This window comes from Lithobates pipiens, unplaced genomic scaffold (genome assembly GCF_037356315.1).
Source record: "Lithobates pipiens isolate NorthernLeopardFrog02 unplaced genomic scaffold, aLitPip1_a1.2 Scaffold_1, whole genome shotgun sequence".
In the NCBI taxonomy this organism is placed as follows: Eukaryota; Metazoa; Chordata; class Amphibia; order Anura; family Ranidae; genus Lithobates; species Lithobates pipiens.
Window position 1 is genome coordinate 79,411,114 of NW_027507685.1, and position 20,937 is coordinate 79,432,050.

The following is a 20,937-nucleotide window of genomic DNA, read 5'->3' on the forward strand; positions in this document are numbered from 1 at the left end:
CGTCACCCCATAATGAGCAGTACCTGAAAAAAAGACCTTGAAGTGTTATTCTAATGAAATCTGCATATTTTTTAAAAAAAGCTAAAAGAAAACTTTGGAAACTCCATCAACATATTAAAGCCCAACTGTGGGAAATTTTTAAATTATCCCTTGCAGTCGGACTGCATTTGCACTGCAAGGATTAATTTGCTCGATTTGTGTAGGGCAAAGAAGAACTCATTCACACTGCTCTGTATCAAGCTATTGCTGTGTTTTAGATGTGTCTCTTGTGCGTTTCTGGTGTGTTTTTGAGTGCATTAACATGTGACTCAAAAATGCACCAAAAACGAAAATTGTGGTGAGTTTTTAACCATGATTTTACAGGGATTTACATTCATTTTAAAGGTAAGCTGCATTTTTGGTTCGGTTTTTAAAACCTCACTAATGATGCAGCATGCAGGACTTTTCAAAACGCACCACAATTGTAACTCTGCGGTGTGAAGAGGTCCATAGGCTTTAAAGGGAAAAAATTTTCTTGCTTTTTTCCGTGTTTTGCCATGTACATGTACATGAAGCCTTACTTACCTGATCCTCTGCTCCCCTGGCAGATGCCACCCTCGTGCTCTGGTGGGGGACTGTCCCTCGGCATCATCATGTCCATGATGATTACATCAGCAAGACCCTAGACTGCTGAAGAGTGGGGAAGAAGATGCTGCGGAGACTGGTCTAACAGCAGGAAGGATTGGTCAAGTAAATCTTTTTTTGTTTCCCTAGACATAAATAAGCCCTTAACCCATGTAGTGCAGGTGCAGCCCCACTGCATAATTTCTTAGTTGCCTGGAGTTGGACTTTAATGCTTATATGAGATTTTTAGTTATTGGGTTTAAATCTACCTCAGCTTTTTCTCAATTTCCGCAACCTTCACTTTCATGCTGCTGAGCAAATTGTAGTTACGCATATAAACAAGAGTGAGCCTCCGGTCCGAGTTGATGCTTCTTATTGAGAAATGAGCCAGATGGAGCAGCATTCCATAGACATCACCACGATCAGCTTGTTGGCAAGATCCACGCCTGTGTTACCTATGTTACCTATGTGATTTTTACCGTTTTCTTGAATGTGAGTGCTACATATTTTTTTTTATAAATTTAATACATTTTAATAAATTTTGTACGAAGTACCACACCATGAAGTCTTTTCTTTCCATTACTCCCTTTGTCTGAGATGATCCAGAAACAGATAATTTGTATCCTAGGAATATCCCTTATCTTAACAGCCTGGTCCCATTGAGGAGGTGCAGTGTTCAGAGGACTACTAGGAGGGATTTTCTATGCTGGATTCTCTTATCTGAGCAAAACTGATCTCTATAATTTGAGATCCAACAGATTTGGTAAGCGGCTTTGATTTTATTTGAAGCAGAACACATTGAGTGAATATTGACTCTCACCTGGTTGATTTTGAATACTGGTTGGACATTCATTTTGGAATATTTTTTCTTTGAAACACAATTTTTTTCTTGATTGGTATGTTTATTTTTATCATATATATATATATTTTTATGTTTTCACTATTTGACACAATTGTTTGGTGTTGTTTTCGAGAATCGCTCTTATACCTTTCCCACATGCATATAAAAAACATTGTACATAATGTCTGGGAAAGGAACGATGGTTCAAATATGTTTTATTTGTACTGAGAATATTTTGACACCAACATATGACGATTTATTGCAGATTTACAAAAATACTGGGAGATAAAGTAGCATTAAGCCTTTTTTCATTTTATCTCCCATGATCCTTCACGGTGACCATGTATGCAGGAGCAGTGAAGAGATTGACAAGGGTCAGTTTGACGTCTTGTGGTCTGGTTCATAGTGTAGCAAGTCACCATCATAACCTGTCTCTGTGTACAGTCTGTAAATATAAAAATAGAACCATTAATATTTTTTACTTGACAGGCTGCTTTGTTATTATAGAACAATTCCAATTTTGCAGAGAAAAAAAAACAAAACAAAAAACAATCCCTTCTAGGTGATCAAAGTCTTTAACACACTTTGTAGCAGGTTCCTACCTTAAAATGCTTGAAGAAATATATGTTTGTTCTTTACAGACTGACTCTCATTGGGATGGACTGGCAGATTATAATACTAACTTCTACATCACTGGTGCACTCCCAGTGTTCTAATGAGAAAAGTTAAAGGCTCTACATCCCTTTAGAAGTATTTAACCCTTGGGGAGTATATAATCAAAACTAAAATTCCTATTGCAGGGGGTGCCTTAAATTTGACTTGTATCTTAGGGAAGACTCTTGGGAAAATATGTGAGTCAATCACACAAGCAGGAAATTACATTTATGGGGGCTTTCTGTTCCCCAATGGTGTACAGAACACCTCACAGAAAATAACGGCAACTGCAAATTAGCTTTGTGTAGCAATTGTATAAGCCTAATTATTATTTTTTATTTGTTTTATTTTTTTTCCCTACAAAAGTGGAGTTACCCTTTAAGCAATATTTAGTGCACACATTAATATTTGTAATATATAGCGTTGATGCAAATTACAGTGCATATAACATTACTGCGACATAAAAATATATAATACTAACTATTTTCTGTTTTGAGAAATGTGACTCCTAAAAATAAAATGTCTATAGGATTGATATACAAGTAGTTCCATGTGTCAGCATGAGCAAGAATTTGAATGATAGTTTTGGGTGAACTGAATGTCTACAATAAATTACCGTATATACTCGAGTATAGGCCGACCCGAATATAAGCCGAGGCCCCCAATTTACCACAACAAAACTGGGAAACTTATTGACTCGTGTATAAGCCGAGGGTGAGACATCCCTGTGTCCATCCCTGTGTCCCGTCCATCCCTGTGTCCATTCCTGTGTCCCGTCCATCCCTGTGTCCATCCCTGTGTCCCGTCCGTCCCTGTGTCCATCCCTGTGTCCCGTCCATCCCTGTGTCCCGTCGGTCCCTGTGTCCCGTCCGTCCCTGTGTCCCGTCCGTCGCTGTGTCCCGTCCGTCGCTGTGTCCCGTCCGTTGCTGTGTCCCGTCCGTCGCTGTGTCCTGTCCATCCCTGCCTACCTGTGCCGATCTGCAGCCTCTGTGTGCCATGCTCTCCTCGTCTGACAGACGGCGGCCATTCCTCTGTTCAAAAGCCACGCCTCCCTGTCTGTGATAGGCGGAACACTCAATTTCCCAGCAGTCAGTGTTCCGCCTATCACGGACATCCTCTCATCCTCGTCCGTAGTATGAGAATGAGCGGATGTCCGTGATAGGCGGAACACTGACTGCTGGGAAATTTTGTGTTCCGCCTATCACAGACAGGAAGGCGCGGCTTTTGAATAGTAGAATGGCCGCCGTCTGTCTGCTCGACACGCTGATCGGGCAGGCAGACGGCGATGACTCGAGTATAAGCCGAGGGGGGCACTTTCAGCCTCAAAAAAGAGGCTGAAAATCTCAGCTTATACTCGAGTATATACGGTAATCCCAACCATTTATTGGGGAGGCCTGCTGTTTAAAAGGCTCTCACATTGCTCTAAAGCTGAAGTGCAAGTGTACAAGGCCTTATCAGGAAAATGTTAGTGGGTAGTATGATGGTGGCAGTCTCAGATCCCACTGTTGCCACCAGAATGTGACAATTGAACTCTCAGCCTCACAATGCGCAGAGACTTTGCAACTCGTAGGACAACAATCTAAGTACCAACAAACTAAGAGTGATTGTCGCTGGAGCCAGTTAACGCCACAGTTATCCCTTTACAGACACAAAAAAAAACACCATGCATAGCATCTGTTGTAGCTGTTCTGAAGTTTAAGAAATGTCTGTGACACTCGATGCCATGCCCAGACAGGAATATACAGAGTATAAAATATATTAGCCCTCACAGAGGCAAATATTCTTTAATTTGTTAGAGTATTTAGAGATTCTAACAAAATATTTTTAAATATAATCCTAATGAAAAAATAAATAAAATGGTGCAGAAAAAATATTGACAGAAAATTATTCTACAAAATAGACAATAACAGTGAAAATTAGAGGTTTCTATTTTGCCTAGTCCTTGGTTCCTTTGTAGAGACCACATGATTTCAGAATATGTCTTGCTCTGACAGAGTCATTAGCCCTCAGAAATGGCTCTCTAGAGGATGCTTACCAAAATTACATGATCAATCAAAGGGTCTGATGGATGTTTAAGTGTTTTTTTTTTAAATGCAGCACTACTCCTGCAGGGGCTGATCTGCACCTCAATTCCAATAACAACCTCAGCCCCTCTGACATACCTGGTTGAATGAAAGTCACCGCAAGCACTTATAAGAATACAAGTATAGATACTGTTGGCCTAGAGGCGATTCAGTTCGCATTGTGCGCTATACAAGTATTTCATTCATTCATTCATTCATTTATTCACTGTTGGGATCAGAGGGGTGAACAGCCAGCTTGGAGACAGTTTGATTAAAGTAAAATATGCTTTATTCAGCATAAAAGCAAAACAAATGGAAGAAGCAACAGGTTTGTCTTTAAATTCATGGGTAAAGTTCAGTTTCTGCAACAGACAGGCTTATAGGCAAGGATTCACGGCTCTAGCCAAAGCTACAGTCCTTTAGGCCTGGTTCACACCTATGCAGGTTCCAGTTTGCATATAGCACGTGCATTCTGCATTTTTCAATACAGGTTTTTTTTTATCCATTGAAGTCTATGAAACCAAAAAACTGAAAAAAGTCCCTGGCCCTTTCCATAAAATGCACAGATATGAACGTGACCCATAGGAAACCATGTTAAACGGACTGTAGTGTGTTTCTACAAAACTTAAAATGCATTAAAAAATGCATAGTTGTGAACCAGGCTCTACACAGGTTAGCTCACCCAGCAGGTCACAGTTCACAAGTGGATGTAAAAAGGAAAAATAACACAATAAGGGAGCCTCCAAAGCTGCATAACCCATAAGTATACAAAAAACACAGGAAATTTCCCCAGGGGTTTTTAAGCAGCAGAGAGTTGGTGTGAGAATAATTGATGTAAAAAAAAATATTTATTTAACAGACCCTTCTAACACATGTGAGCCCCAATATGAGCCAAGACATACTGCCAATTTTTTGAGAAATCAAAATGCAGGTATTTTCCTTCAGTCACCCTTGAGGTGACAAAGGAACGTACACAAAGCGTTATAGCCTATAATGAAAGGCACCTGCATTTGAGCTCAGATAAGTGGAATCCCTGTTTGAGCATAGGAGTATATCCTTTTTCTTGGGGTGCAAAAAGTTACCTTCTTTTTCTCCCCCCCCTCCATCTTTTTTATGTAATCAATGGCACTGTATATGCTTTTGGCTCCTTCAACCAACAATATACCTATATTAACATATGATTATTTGTAAATCATTTTATTTATACTACTTTGCATGCATTGCAGTGTTCTATTTTGTCCATCCCCTTGGTGCGAACCGTTGTGTTCAGCCCCGCGTCACTGGGTGGGTGCATCTTTTCCGCCCTGCTTCCCAGCACGGTGGGGAGACGCAGATGTCATCTGCGATTCTCCCCAATGTTTGTTTTCCTACAGTTGAGTCCTTTTTGGGCCACTGTGGGGGCCAACTGTGTGTTACAGTTCACAAGTGGAGCCTTCAGACAGCATGCAGATGTCTCTCTCACTGCTAGCTAGGGATTAGCTTCGAGTTCGAGTCGAACTCATGTTCGACTCGAACATTGCCTGTTTGCCTGTTCAGCGAACAGTGAACAGTTTGGGCTGTTTGCGGCAAATTCGAAAAGCGGGAACACCCTATACAAGTCTATGGGAGAAATGTAAAGTGCTAATTTTAAAGGCTAATATGCAAGTTACTGTCCTAAAAAGTGTTTGGGGACCTGGGTCCTGCCCCAGGGGACATGGATCAATGCAAAAAAAAGTTTTAAAAACGGCCGTTTATTCAGGGGAAGTGATTTTAATAATGAAAATCACCCGTCGCTGGATCAGATCAGCCATCGCTGGACCCCGGAGAGATGATCATCCGTCACTGGATAGCAAGAGTGGATTACCACCGCTGGAATCTTTTTTTATTTTTTTTTATTTTTAATAAAGGAATTTTTCAAAAGTGTGTTTGTCTTATTTAACCATTTTTACACTTTCTTTGTGAAATGGTAGGGGTACTTTTGTACCCCCTTACCATTTCAAACAGGGGGGGCCGGGATCTGGGGGTCCCCTTGTTAAAGGGGGCTTCTAGATTCTGATAAGCCCCCCGCCCGCAGACCCCCACAACCACTGACCAGGGTTGTGGGGATGAGGCCCTTCTCCACATCAACATGGGGACATGGTGCTTTGAGGGGTCACAGACCTCCAAAGCATCCTCCCAATGTTGAGGGCATGTGGCCTGGTACGGTTCAGGAGGGGGGCGCTCTCTCGTCCCCCCCCCTCTTTTCCTGCTGCCTGCCAGGTTGCGTGCTCGGATAAAGGGTCTGGTATGGATATTTAGGGGGACCCCCACGTCAATTTTTTTTTTATTTGACACGGGGGTTCCCCTTAATATCCATACCAGACCTGAAGGGCCTGGTAATTGAATTTAGGGGAACCCCACGCTTTTTAAAAAAAATTTTTTTATCAATGAATGAATTGTCGGCTAATACAGAGAACACTCATTGAGTGTTCTCTGTATTACAGGAGCCGACAATGGAAAGTGATTTTAAAAGACTTTTTTTCCTTGCGAAATGACACTTTGTGCAGGGACAGTTCTAAGCACAGGAATCATGCGCCCCTTCACAGGCATACTATAGACACCCCCCAGGTATGAAATTTAAAGGAATATTACACTTTTATTGTTTCACTTTAATCATCATTAAAATCACTGCTCCTGAAAAAACTGCCATTTTTAAAACTTTTTTTTGCATTGATCCATGTCCCCTGGTGCAGGACCCGGGTTCTCAAACACTTTTTAGGACAGTAACTTGCATATTAGCCTTTAAAATTAGCACTTTAGATTGTGAACGTTCGAGTCCCATAGACTTTAATAGGGTTCTAAAGTTCACACGAAGTTTAGGTCTGTTAGCAGGTTCTGGTACGAACCGAACAGGGGGGTGCTCGGCTCATCCTTACTGCTAGCAAACAGCTCCAAACACATTCTCAGACCAGTTGACTAATAACCAGTCCAGAATGGAAAGAACCTGCCCTCTTCGTTTAACCCACTCTTAACCCTACCCCAGGCTGATTCTCTACAATACCTTTAAATGAGTTGTAAAGACAGAAGTTTTTTTTTTTATCTTAATGCATTCTATGCATTAAGATAAAAAAAACTTTTGTGTGTAGCAGCCAGCTCAGTGCCCCTAATTACTTACCTGAGCCTTTTCTCTCTCTAGCGATGTTCACAAGTGTCTTATCCATCTGGGACACTCCTCCAAATTGGCTGAGACATAGTAGCGGCACCATTGGCTCCCATGGCTGTCAATCAAAGTCAGTCAGCCAATCAGGGGAGAGAGGGGGCAGGGCCGGGTCGGGGCTCTTTGTCTGAATGGACACACAGAACTCTGACTCAGCTTGGGTGCCCCAAAAGGAAGCTGTGGGCTGAGGGGGCACTTGATAGGAGGGAGGAACCATATAGCAGTATTGCATGCACGTTTTTGACACATTTTTGATGCATTCTGTATGTTGTGATTAAACAAATACAAATTCCCTTTTTTCATAAAGTCACCTTTAGGATTTTCAGGAACAGGCACTGGAGAATCAGTTCAGAAATATTTGCTTCATAACCAGCAGCACCATTCCCCACAAGGCGTCATGAGCTAAAGAGAAAGTATAAATAAATTGCTTTTAGAGATGTAACCAGGTCAGAAAATATGTTGAGGTTTCCAATTAAAGGAACAAAAACAAAAGACAGAATGAAAAAAAAAAGAGAGAGACTTGAAGCTGAAAGCTACCACCAAGATGTTTTTATGAGGGATACATGTTCAGCCATGGACACTGTGGTAACTTTATTTTGTAGCTGTATTTGCCAGCACAGCTACGTACTCTATATACCAGTACGTCTCAGGAAATGCAGAACTTACTTACTGTTACATTAACGTGATCAGTGGTTGATGGTTGGTGGGGAGAGGAGCCATTTAGCTCCAAGAGTGCACTGGTGATTATGGAACCCCTCAAATGACATCAGCACCTTTCTTATTAACCCCCCATAGAGGCTTATTGATAGTTTAATACCTCTTTTCATGCCTACTAAGTGTACTACAGAGTAAATGTCTTGTGTGTGTGATTTGTGACTACATCACAGGTTACCAACTTGCGCCTCTACACTTATTTCAGGGATTCCCCGAGATTTCAGACTGTTTGCCAGGGGTTCCTCAACAGTAAAAATGTTGAGAAACCCTGCTCTGCAGTGATCATGTTTTCTAATACCAGGTACATTTTTGCAGTTTCAGTCATAAAAAGTGTATCACATAAAGGCTCCAATGAATACTTCTGCAAATGTTATACAATTCCCAAAGTGAAAAAGCCAGATAATAAGGTTAAACATTGTGATACCCAGTGCAAAATTGTAAATATTCCAGTGCATACCGTGTATATGCATTAACGTGTGCAAAAAGACAGTTCTTTCAAATAAAGTTCAACGTCTGTAGCAAAAGTGGATCCTCTACCAATGAATCCAAAATGGTGCTAGATTCTCCAGTGTATGAAAACATGCCACCACCCTACACAGTAGACACTCACCAAAATGAATGCTACAAACAGTGTAACTAACACATTGTGTCTTTTCAGATAAGGAATGCAACACATGCAGTCCATATCAGCTCACAGTCACCTCTATTCCTTAGCACTGGATGCCAATATGGGCTGTGGCAACAGAGCTGTTCTCACATCAACAGAGTTGGTATGAGGAGTCAGCTCAACAAAAATCCTGTCAGTAATCCAATTGGCAGAGGAGCCCGAAGTGGTTATTCTAAAGATAGGATCAAGTCGTTTACTTTAGTAAAACATCCAATGACTTTATTTCACAAAATAAAATGCATTTTGTGGCTTTATATTGCCTTCCTCAGTTCAAGGTGATACAATTGGTGTCTTTCTGCTGCTGGTGTGCTCCACTTGGGAAATATTCTTTATCAGCCACTAGGTGGAGTGTAGAGTTGATATCATTTCCTTGTAATGGACGGCTCTGCTGATGGAAGAAGAGCTTTTTTGCCACAGCCCATGCTGGGGAAAAGAAGTGACTATGAGCTGATGTGGACTGCATTTATGACATTCCTTACTTGAGAAGACATGCTGTGTATGCTACATTGTTTTTTTCATTATTTTGGACAAGTGTCCATTGCATAAGCTGGAGGTATATGTCCATACACTGGAGAATCTACCATCATTTTGAATTTGTTGATGGAGGATCTGCTTTCGCTATACACATGGATTAACTTTATTTGAAAGGACTTTCTTTTTGAACATGTGTATGCATATACATGCACTGGAATATTTACAAATTTGCACTGGATATCATCATTTTTACTCCTATTATTTAACTTTTTCACTTTGTGATTTGTATGACACGTGTAGAAGTATTAATTGAAGGCTTTATGTGATGCACTTTATTTGATTGGCGCTGCAATTTACCTTGTATTATAATTTTAGGATCTGTATATCAGTCCTTTTTGTTTTTTGCTGGCAGCCAGCTTGTACCATAGTGCAGACTAGAGTTTATATTATCTAGATCCCTTCCTTACTCTTTGCAGCTTCTTTTGAATTAGGAAGCAGGATGGTCGGGACTGAATACAATACACAAACTGTACTGCTGGTGATGCTATCCAAGGCTGAAAACCAATGCTGGTAGCTGGGGGGTGCAGTCCCTCAGTACTTTTAATGTTGCTAGATATAGGCTGGCAACTCAGTGGACTCAAATGTTAAAAATCGTTATTGGCTACACAAGTACATCCAGTAAAACAATGCTAATAGCCAGAATATGTTATCAGATTGTTATGACACATTCAGTGTATGACTTTTGAAGTGAGGGCTTTAAAAATATGTATATGGGAAAAGGGAGGTAATCAACTTAAAGCTCAATTCTAGTTTTGGGTCCCCTTGTTTGTTGTCCCCCCCCCCCCGGTAAATCTTTGGGAGGCAGTGCCAGGTATATTGGATGTTGCAGTGAGGGCTACCTATTATTTTACACTGCAGGACAATAAATTTAAACAAATAGACATTGGAGTTCAGATTGAACTATAGGCCTCATGCATCAATGTGTTTTTTCTAAAACCTGTGATTTCTAATTGGGCACCAATCAGAAATAGACATACAGTGTAAGTTTGAATCTGATTGGTTTCTCTGGGGAAATACCTCCAGTTTTTAGTAGTAGACAAATTAACACTCAAAGCCCCCTTTGACTATATTCTATAGCGTTAACTTCCTTTTTGCAATAGCACTGTCCCTAAAATGGCCAAAATTTGTTTCTAGTTTATGGTAGCTGTCACTAATCCAACTAATGCAATGAAAAGCTGATTCAATAAAGTTGTGAGGCAGTAGAGGGAACACACAATTCCTCAAAAGGATCCAACTTACCCAGACTGGATGCTTTGCTGACAATTGGTGCCACTGGTGCCACTGATGGTTTCTCATACGTTGGTTTGGCTTTAGAACTGACTACCACTGGTTTGTGACTGGTTTCTTGGGCATTGGTGCTGTGTTTCACTTTTGGATTTGTGGTCTGTTTACTGGTCAACTTACTAGTGGTCTCCATAACTACTTTTTTAGTAGTTGGACTGGTAAAATGTATGGTGGGGGGAACAGTGGTGGTGGTGGGAATCCACAATTGTTTAACTTTAATGGCAATGGACACTTCAGAATCAGATGAAGAAATACTGAAGCCATCTATGTGCTCTGTGACAACATTTACAGAAGCCGATGCGCTGTTTAATGTCCCTGGTTTCTTTATTGCTTTTATAGAGATCTCACTAGTGCTGGCATTTATCGTCACAAATAAGTTCTCATTCGTAACATTGGTGGAACATATTAACTGTTTTTCCGGATCTTCTTTGAAAACATACACAGCCAGCTCTGGCACTTTGTCTAGCAAACAAGAAGTAATGTTACATGGCGTTTTTGGTCCAGGCTTTGCAGCTGCTACAGTAGATTGGAATGTATTTCCTGATATTATATCTTGACTTGTCGTAGAAATCTGTGTATCATTGTTTCCATATTTTGGAATACAGATTGTAACATTTAGTGTGATGGTCCTGTATTCAGGTGACAGATCGTCAGCTTTTGTTTTCTTCTCAGTAGCCAGTGCCCCTTGTTCTTCTAGTACGTTGTTTTGTTCAGTCTTTGCTGCTGGGATAATGTAACATTATCAGTTAATATACAGTTTACAGTTAAAAGGGATTTCAGCTTATTCCATTTTGCAAACAAGCTATCATGATGTAATGTATGTGATTTTGTCAGATGAAGTTCTAAGGAGGTATAAGAAAAGTTCGAAAGCAGCGGTTCTTGACTTTAAAATCCTAGATGCTGAGGATCTTATGGACACAGAGAGCTGGTGTTTCATCAGCTTTGGCGACCCATCAGAATTTGCAACGGAAGTGAGGTTTGGTCGCCGCCATCTTGCTACTCCCCGCACTCCTCCACAGTAAGGCTACAGTGAGAAGGGGGCAAGTGGACATCTTGTTACACCCACCAGAGTTTTGCATTTCACACTTATTTTTTAACAGTAAATGGAGCTTATATAGTGAAATACAGTATTTATTTTGAAATCTGTCTGACTACATGTTGAATTATAAAATCAGAAAATCAGAAGTGTATTGTCAGATTAGCAAAAGTGTGACATCAGCAGAGTTGGCGCTGCTTTTATAATTAAACATCTAAACAGTCCGGATTTCTAAGTGGTGTATTTGTCCTTTATAAGCTCTATTTACTGTTAAAAATAAGTGTAAATTGAGTACTGTCCGTGATACTTATTTATATATATTTATATATACAGTGCCTTGCGAAAGTATTCGGCCCCCTTGAACTTTTCAACCTTTTGCCACATTTCAGGCTTCAAACATAAAGATATAAAATTTTTATTTTTTGTGAAGAATCACCAACAAGTGGGACACAATTGTGAAGTGGAACGAAATCTATTGGATTTTTGAAACTTTTTTAACTAATAAAAAAATGAAAAGTGGGGCGTGCAAAATTATTCGGCCCCCTTGCATTAATACTTTGTAGAGCCACCTTTTGCTGCGATTACAGCTGCAAGTCGCTTGGGGTATGTCTCTATCAGTTTTGCACATCGAGAGACTGAAATTCTTGCCCATTCTTCCTTGCAAAACAGCTTGAGCTCAGTGAGGTTGGAACAGCAGTTTTCAGCTCTTTCCACAGATTCTCGATTGGATTCAGGTCTGGACTTTGACTTGGCCATTCTAACACCTGGATACGTTTATTTGTGAACCATTCCTTTGTAGATTTTGCTGTCTGTTTGGGATCATTGTCTTGTTGGAAGATAAATCTCCGTCCCAGTTTCAGGTCTTTTGCAGACTCCAACAGGTTTTCATCCAGAATGGTCCTGTATTTGGCTGCATCCATCATCCCCTCAATTTTAACCATCTTCCCTGTCCCTGCTGAAGAAAAGCAGGCCCAAACCATGATGCTGCCACCACCATGTTTGACAGTGGGGATGGTGTGTTGAGGGTGATGAGCTGTGTTGCTTTTACGCCAAACATATCGTTTTTCATTGTGGGCAAAAAGTTCGATTTTGGTTTCATCTGACCAGAGCACCTTCTTCCACATGTTTGGTGTGTCTCCCAGGTGGCTTGTGGCAAACTTTAGATGAGACTTTTTATGGATATCTTTGAGAAATGGCTTTCTTCTTGCCACTCTTCCATAAAGGCTAGATTTGTGCAGTGTACGACTGATTGTTGTCCTATGGACAGACTCTCCCACCTCAGCTGTAGTTCTCTGCAGTTCATCCAGAGTGATCATGGGCCTCTTGGCTGCATCTCTGATCAGTCTTCTCCTTGTCTGAGCTGAAAGTTTAGAGGGACGGCCAGGTCTTGGTAGATTTGCAGTGGTCTGATACTCCTTCCATTTCAAAATGATCACTTGCACAGTGCTCCTTGGGATGTTTAAAGCTTGGGAAATCTTTTTGTATCCAAATCCGGCTTTAAACTTCTCCACAACAGTATTACGGACCTGCCTGGTGTGTTCCTTGGTCTTCATGATGCTCTCTGCGCTTTCAACAGAACCCTGAGACTATCACAGAGCAGGTGCATTTATACAGAGACTTGATTACACACAGGTGTATTCTATTTATCACCATCAGTCATTTAGGACAACATTGGATCATTCAGAGATCCTCGCTGAACTTCTGGAGTGAGTTTGCTGCACTGAAAGTAAAGGGGCTGAATAATTTTGCACACACTACTTTTCAGTTTTTTATTTGCAAAAAAAGTTTAAAATATCCAATAGATTTCGTTCCACTTCCCACTTGTTGGTGATTCTTCACAAAAAATTAAAATTTTATATCTTTATGTTTGAAGCCTGAAATGTGGCAAAAGGTTGAAAAGTTCAAGGGGGCCGAATACTTTCGCAAGGCACTGTGTGTATATATATATATATATATATATATATATATATATATATATATATATATATAGATATATAGATATATAGTACTCAATTTTCTCTGTCACAATTGCACTAATACGGCTACAATCACATTAAGTAAAAATAAGTGTGAAATGCAAAACTCCGGTGTGTGTAACAAGATGTCTGCTTGCCCCCTTCTCAGTGTATCCTTACTGTGGAGGAGTGCGGGGTGTAGCAAGATGGCGGCAATGGAACGTAACTTCTATTACAAATTCTGACGGGTCGCATAATCTGACAAAACACTAGTTCAGGAGTGAGCACGCCTGAGTGCCCCCACAGCAAAAGGCTTGCTATGGGGGCACTCGGCAAGGAGGAGGGGCCAAGAGCACCAGCGGGAGACCCGAGAGAAAGAGGAGCCAGGCTGCTCTGTGAAAAACTACTGCACAGAGCAGGTAAGTATAACATGTTTGTTATTTTATTTAAATAATAATAAAAAATCCTTTACAATCACTTTAATTTTAACAAGGTGCATGCCACTTTGTGAATTTATTCCTTTAATTTACATCTGACAGTTTTTATGGTGTTCCAGAAGTACATTACACTCCCAGGGCTATGACAGGAGAGATACTGCCTTCAGAATCGCTACCCCTGCTGTCCATTCACAGGAGCCTTTGTAGTTTGTGAATGAGTTGACATAAAGCCCCATACACACTATCAGTTTTTCTGCTGAGTTTTTCCTTCAGATTTACCAAAACCATATAATATAAGGTCAAAGCTTAGGAGTTTCAATTTGTATGCTATCAGGCAGGCCCTTCTACTACATGGTTTTGGTAAACCTGAAGGAAAAACTCAGCAGAAAAACTGATAGTGTGTATGGGACTTCACACAAAGTGCTCTGTGATTAGGCAGGAGAAGGCACAGTGGCTACATGCGACTCTGTAGCTTCTGGAGCTGAGACTAGAAGGTACAGTGTAAATGCACTAGAAATATAGCGAGCTATGCTCCTGGTACTCCGTAAAAATCTAAATGATAAATTAAAGAGAAATGTCCATGGGGTTGCATGCACCTCATTGGACTTAATGCCTAGTATTTCATAACATTTTCAATTCCTGGAGTTTGGCTTATACAAGATGTGCTAGGACTTTTTGGGAATTCTATGTCAATTTTAGATAGTGTAAACTAGTTGCCTATCACTGGTGTAAGCAATAGCCCAATCCTTCACAAAGATTTCAGCATTAAGCTAAACTACACAGCATGTAGCAAATGTGTAAGTGTCTAGACAGTTTGTACTCTGTGATCATGTTGCTTATGCAGCTGGCATGTGAAACTCATTACATGAGTGCAAAAATGATGCCTAAACTGAGATGTTGGACTAGGGGAAGAGTTTTGTGCCACTTTTGCACCTTTAATTTGTTTTAATTTTATTTTTATTGTAACAATCCACATTAACAAATCATTCACGTTTGCCTTTTTAACAACAATGAAGATGATATAATAATAATAATAATAATGATTCATTATGATTAAAAGGTAGGAAGGTTGAAATATTGTCTCTTACAGCTAAATTCCAAACAAACAGCTAAAGAGAGAGATGGAATACACATATGTGAACTGGTGTATATGTGCCTCGTGATTTTTTATTTTTTTCATCTGCATTTGTTATTCATATACCTCTGCCAGATATTATAGCATGACGAGTGGCACCCCTTTCCCTGTTGTAGTTAGGGAATAAGGTGGATGTCTCCTCCTTGCCCCCACTCTGCTGATTGGCTAGTGAAGGTAAAATAGCACACCCATGTCATCAACTCCACTCCCTTCTCTAGTCAAAATGTTCGCTGTCAGCAGGCAAGCACACACTCCTTTAAATCTCAGTGCTACTGTCCAGGAGTTGAAACAGGGTTAAATAAAGACAGATTTATTTTTTTAAGCAACTTGATTGCATCATTGTGGGTTTTCTGTGGGGCTCCAAGGCACCCAGGGTATCATTGGCAGTTCTGAAGATGCCAGTCAGGATGGGTGGAATGGCCCTTCCTGATTTGAGGTCCTACTTTATGGCCTCTCAGCAAATTTTTTTGCATTGGTGACTTTTTCCAAAAACACCCAATGCTACTACCCTGCAGGAGGCAGCAGTTGCAACCTCACAGGAAACCTTACAAAACATGCTATATAGGAAGGGGATCCCAGGGAGGAAGATGGGTACGGTTATGGCACTCCCTGGGAAAGTGTTTCACATATGCTCCCAATGGAGGAAAGATGACCCTTTGTGGTTGTCCCCCAATAGCCCCTTGTGGTATAATAAAACCCTAGAGGAATTTCTTAAACTACCCGATGGGCATAGCACCTGGGCTAAATATGACATAAAGTATAAAGATTCAACAAAGCATCAAATCTACCAAGACAACCATCTCTGTACCTTTGATCAATTAAGAGAACAATTTGGAGTGCCCAGGACCTGGGTCTTTTGCTATGCACAGCTGCGGCCTGCAGCGACCACACAGTTTGGGACAGGGGGAATAGATGGTACGGAATACGGATCTAGAGAAGGTTCTGATTGATCTGGATCCAGCCAAGTGAATTTCCAGGTACTATGCGGCAGTGGGAGGGGGAGTGACGCTTACAACTTCGAGACCCATGGAGAGATGGGTAATGATTTTTCCGGAGCTCTTGGGAGAAACGTGGCAGGAGGTATTTGGGATCTGTTGTCTCCTCCATTGACAAAATGATTCAGTTCCGCTACCTGAATCAGCAATATTATACACCAGTTAGACTTTACCGACTGCAGCGGAGGGACTCGGCTAACTGCCATAAATGCAAGGGAGCGGAAGGTACTTTCCTACATATGGTGTGGGAATGCGAAAAAGTGCACCCATTATGGTCCTAGGTGACTGAGTTTATTGTGGACCATTTTGATTTACCCAACATCTGTTCTCCTCTGAGATGTCTCCTGGGAAGCTTTGAGGAAGGAGAGATGAAGGAAAAACACAAAACTGTTTCTCAGAATCCTATTTTTTGGGGTAAGGAAACTCATTGCCAGAAGATGGATACACCATGAACAGTTGACACTAGGGATGTGGATAAAAATAATAAATGCGGATGTGTTGATGCATAGAATGACCAAGAGGCTAGGGGAGCCCCCAAGAAGTTTAGCAAAGTATGGTTTAGATGGATTGACTACGAAAACACATTGGAGGAAGAGAGAAAATAGTGCATTTGCGTAGACTTACTACTTCTTGAAACTTAGAAGGAAGAAAGTGATTTTTTTAGTATGAATAGAGGTGGGCTATCTCCATTCTACCCAAAGTGACACTGAATGTGGACATCCCTTGGGGTGGGAGTTTTTTTTTCCTGGGTTATTCAACTAGTTTTAGTTTTTTGTTTTTTTTAAAAAGGAACGCACATGCTTGTGAGAATGACAGGGTTGGAAACATATTTGGTTCAGCTATGCCATGGTTGTTATGTACAACGTTACTATTCTTAATGCATGTTGTTTTTTTTCTCATCGTTTTGGATGTAACTCTTGTCGGATATATTGTCTGTACAATACTTATGTGCGCAATATAAATCTTTAAATTTTTTTTAAATAAAGACAGATTCAAGTACTTATGTTAGCTGTATGTAAAATGCATTGTATTATTTTGAAAGAAATTCACAACTGCTCTTTAATATCTACCTAGAGTTCAGCTATAGGCTCTGCTGAATATATCACCATGTGTTAAATTTTAGCAATAAATCAAGCCATAGATGAGCAGCTGACTCCTCAAGAACAATATGCGGTGGGAGGCATATAATACCTGGAGCCCCCACTCTTTTGGAACTTACCTGGCACAATGAAGAAGAGCACAAAACTAACACTTTCCTTATGAGGGAAGGAATGGGAGATGTTGGATGGTAATCAGATGGCAACGTGTTGGAAGAGCTCATCGTCACCCTCTAGCATAGCTCTAAACTACCCAATCTTGCCTGAACATTAGATTGGGTGGTATCAGATCCAGGATGAGATCCTGCTGTTCCTCCCTGTTTTTCCACCATAAATTGAATACAATTCCTAAGAAGGCAAGCTGGAGGCTAAAATTGATCATATACTGAGTGAATTCTAGACAGTTCCTAATTTACCAGCAATAATTAAATTAGTGAGTGGTCATGTCCTCATCACTCTACCCAACATCCTTTAATTTAAAATTTGAAGGAACCAGGTGGAAAATCATCTGCTGTACAGCGCTACCATCTTGGTGCAGGAACTGTTGGGGTATTCCTACAGCAGGAGGGGATTTCTGTCCAAGTACAGTAGCCATATTTGGAGATTCATTCCTTCATGCTGTTTAGCTTGGCTGGAACAATATGCTAGATTGGGTGTATGTCCTTCTTACCTAATCAGCTCTTATGCCAGCTTTGGATTTTATTTAGATTGGGGACAATATCTGCATGTCGTCCCCCCCCCCCCCCCCCGTGCTTTTGTAGGTTTCCTAACTCCTGAGTGTTGTACATACAGTACATTATAATCTCCTTCAAGGGGAAAAATTGGTGTTCTAAACACACTAAAATACTGTAATATTTTATGCCACAATATTTTGCACAAAATAAATGCACAATGAGCAGAAAGTAACATGTAAAATAAATTTTCCTGACTTCTGAATTAAAAACATGAGAGGTGCATCAACCTTTTTTAGGTTCATATGAACCAGTGCAAAGTTCAATGAGTATTCAAAGTGCAGTGACTGGTAGCCACCAGTTGGATTTTATCTTGCACTAAACTTACTGCGGTAAACTGATATTGCATTGGTTACTGCCCTTTTCTTTCTAAAATGCTAAAATGTCATGTAATTTTTTTTATTACAAACTAAACCCAACAATTACTGCAATCAATCTAATGAATTACAAATGACCTTACCAAGAGTGCAGAGGGCCAACAGCAAGAGGGTTTTCATTCCGTAGTCCATCTTTCTATCCCTTTCACACACAGTCAGCTCCAGAATATACAGTTATTACAGAGGACAAACTGGACTGACTCTCTACCAGATCTTTATATCAGCCTCTTAGGGGAAGGCTTTGCACTCCTACACAATGCTGATAAGGTCTGTTTGCACAGTAATGAACATTATAAGACTTTCTTACAGCATATTAGATCATGTACACAAATCTTTAATGCATTTGCATTTTTTTAAATTGTACACTTAACGTAGGGGTAGGCAACCTTGGAAAGGTGAAGATCTACCTGAACAACGTGGAAGAGATCAAAGACAAAACAAAAGGACAAAACCTAGCAATGTCCAAAAGTAAGAAGGTTGAAAGAAAACTGTCACAGTCAAATATAAAAAAACTGAGGTCACAGCTCCCAAACTCAACAGACCAGATGAGAAAGAACATATAAAAATCAAATGGGGAAGTTTTGAGCCAAAGAGTGATACATTACCATGATGGAAGTTCCAAATATAATGAAAATTCTTTATTGGCAAGGAGACAAAAAGGTGTTTGATGTGAGAAAATGTGTTATAAATCCAGAGCAATGATCAATGAAAAGTTAAAAGTACCAAATAGAAGTAATAGGGTTAGGAAAAGGCTTGCTTTGGCATTCACAGAACTTACAATGACTGCAGGAACGCTCAGGGTCCAGGAGACGTGGAGAGGAGACTGTCCTTCCTTCAAGGGTGGAATAAAAACACAAAGGGCATGGCGGAGCCTGGAGATGTTCAGAGAAGACACTGGAACCGGAGTGCCAGGGGCGAGGGACTGTCCTCCAGCCCCAAGCCTCACAGCACAGACCGCCAGGAGATGGAACAAAGAGGGCCAACCATAAAGCCTTGGTATCCATTGGGGGAGAGAACTGCAGCACAAGCACCGCTGCAGTTAGTCAGGGGGAACAGGAAAGCCCTCCGCAGCTCAATTTCTGGGTATTGGAGGCTACGTACATTTGCCCTCCCTGATTCACTGACCAGACTTCAGATACAGTGGCTCCTAAGGGAAGAGACGTCCTCCCAGGTTTGCTTTTGGTTGTGTCATATGTGACACACCAGAGCCAAGAAGAAGTCTAGGACCTACCATGGCTCTGTAATGCTTATTGCCAGCCTAACCTAAGATTTGCAAGGTGGTAACTAGAGTCAGGAGCTGGTAAACATCAGGTAGATTGTGATTGACCATTTGCTGACCCCCACATTACCGTACATTACATTTCAGTCTTGGGCTAATGTAAGCGGGCTAATTCAGGCCATACCTAGGGGTGCACTTATACGGCATCTTCAGTGATGTCACGTCTGCCTCCTCCTGTCCCCAGAAAGGCTTTGATTCCCAGCTGGGGCCCCTCCATGGGAACCTCTGGTGTTTGTTTCACCACCTGCGATAGGAGTCTGAAGACCAGATGCCCTTGACAGCAGAACATTGATGAGCCCTGTATCACCTTTATGTCCTAGAGGACTGCCTAGATTTACCTGCGCATCTGCACTGCCGTGACCTGGTGAACTTTCCAACCTATCTGACACTCTGGGTTCAGACATCCTTGTATCACTGTGTGGCAATAATCAAACAGCTCAATTGATGTAGGTTATATGAATATTTTCCTTGAACCAATCAAAGGGGAAGTTGTCACAAGAGGAGGTAATAAATCTGCTGAGTCTAGGCAACAGCGCCAACTCTGCAAAATAATTCCTCCGAAAGGCACAAGACAATATGTTAACAATGACAACACTATTTACATAATACACTTTCTTTAGATGTAATGTTACCCCCTAGTGAATGTTTCAGTTAACTGCCTATAATGCCACACTATAGACAATGGAACCTGACCAGCCTACACGCTATCCTAGGAAGGGAGGGCTGGTCTAGAGAAGAGTAATATAGAGGCCTTTCTATAGGTAATGCCAATAAAGTCTACAGTGCAGACCTGACGGCTAGTCGGAGCTCATTAACTGTAATCTTTTGTGGGAACAGTAGATTCATTGTGAATACCTAGTGAAGAAAGCTAAAGGTGTCTGAGCAGTGTTTAAATAATGCCATACGGTGTTCTTGCATTAAGGATGTCTGTACAAAGTGTCTCAATATAACGGTGGCAAAGAATGGATAAAGGTCGAGCAATTTGCCCTCTCACCAACAACCAGACCATCCTGATGTCCTCCGAACAGGAACTCATGTAGCAACACTCGTGCAGTGGATCCGCTGTCTCGATCTCCCGATGTGAATCTTTCCACACTGACAGGCAGGCAACCGTAGTGGTGCTGGAAGGGATATCTAACATAGAACACCAGAGCTAGGCCCCTCGGGCCAGGGGTTGGAAGTAAGACTCCACGTGGTAGGCTGCAATGTCTCTCTCCCTGTTGCACATAGAGGTCCATCTTGCATCAGGCCCAGGAGGAAGAGACCCACCACGCGGGCTTCTGCTGCTTTTATAGCTACTCCCAGCAATCTTCAGATGGCAGCAAGGATCCCTTGGATATGTAGTCCTGGCACACAATCG

At 41.1% G+C, this 20,937-nt stretch overlaps 1 protein-coding gene across 2 annotated transcripts; it reads right to left on the reverse strand.

The window, feature by feature from the left end:
- Positions 1-1,642: 1,642 nt before the first annotated feature.
- Positions 1,643-18,539, reverse strand: LOC143938060 (uncharacterized). Of its 2 annotated transcripts, none has more exons than XM_077460860.1 (4): positions 18,382-18,539; positions 10,491-11,258; positions 7,648-7,738; positions 1,643-1,889 (listed from the first exon to the last, which is right to left on the reverse strand). In XM_077460860.1, exons 1-3 carry the CDS (start codon positions 18,428-18,430, stop codon positions 7,680-7,682), a joined length of 876 nt encoding a protein of 291 aa, XP_077316986.1. In that variant the 5' UTR covers positions 18,431-18,539; the 3' UTR covers positions 1,643-1,889; positions 7,648-7,679. The 2 variants fall into 2 exon arrangements, with proteins under 2 accessions (XP_077316986.1, XP_077316994.1); XM_077460868.1 differs by having other exon boundaries at positions 10,491-11,255; positions 18,382-18,538.
- Positions 18,540-20,937: the final 2,398 nt, after the last annotated feature.

What these genes read in the sequence shown, in the direction of transcription:
- LOC143938060 (XM_077460860.1), bottom strand. Translation starts at nt 18,430, where the DNA reads ATGGACTACGGAATGAAAACCCTCTTGCTGTTGGCCCTCTGCACTCTT. An exon ending in GTTGGCCCTCTGCACTCTTG is followed by an intron (nt 11,259 to 18,381) that starts GTAAGGTCATTT and finishes ACATTATCCCAG; the next exon opens with CAGCAAAGACTGAACAAAAC. An exon ending in CAGCAAAGCATCCAGTCTGG is followed by an intron (nt 7,739 to 10,490) that starts GTAAGTTGGATC and finishes CTTTCTCTTTAG; the next exon opens with CTCATGACGCCTTGTGGGGA.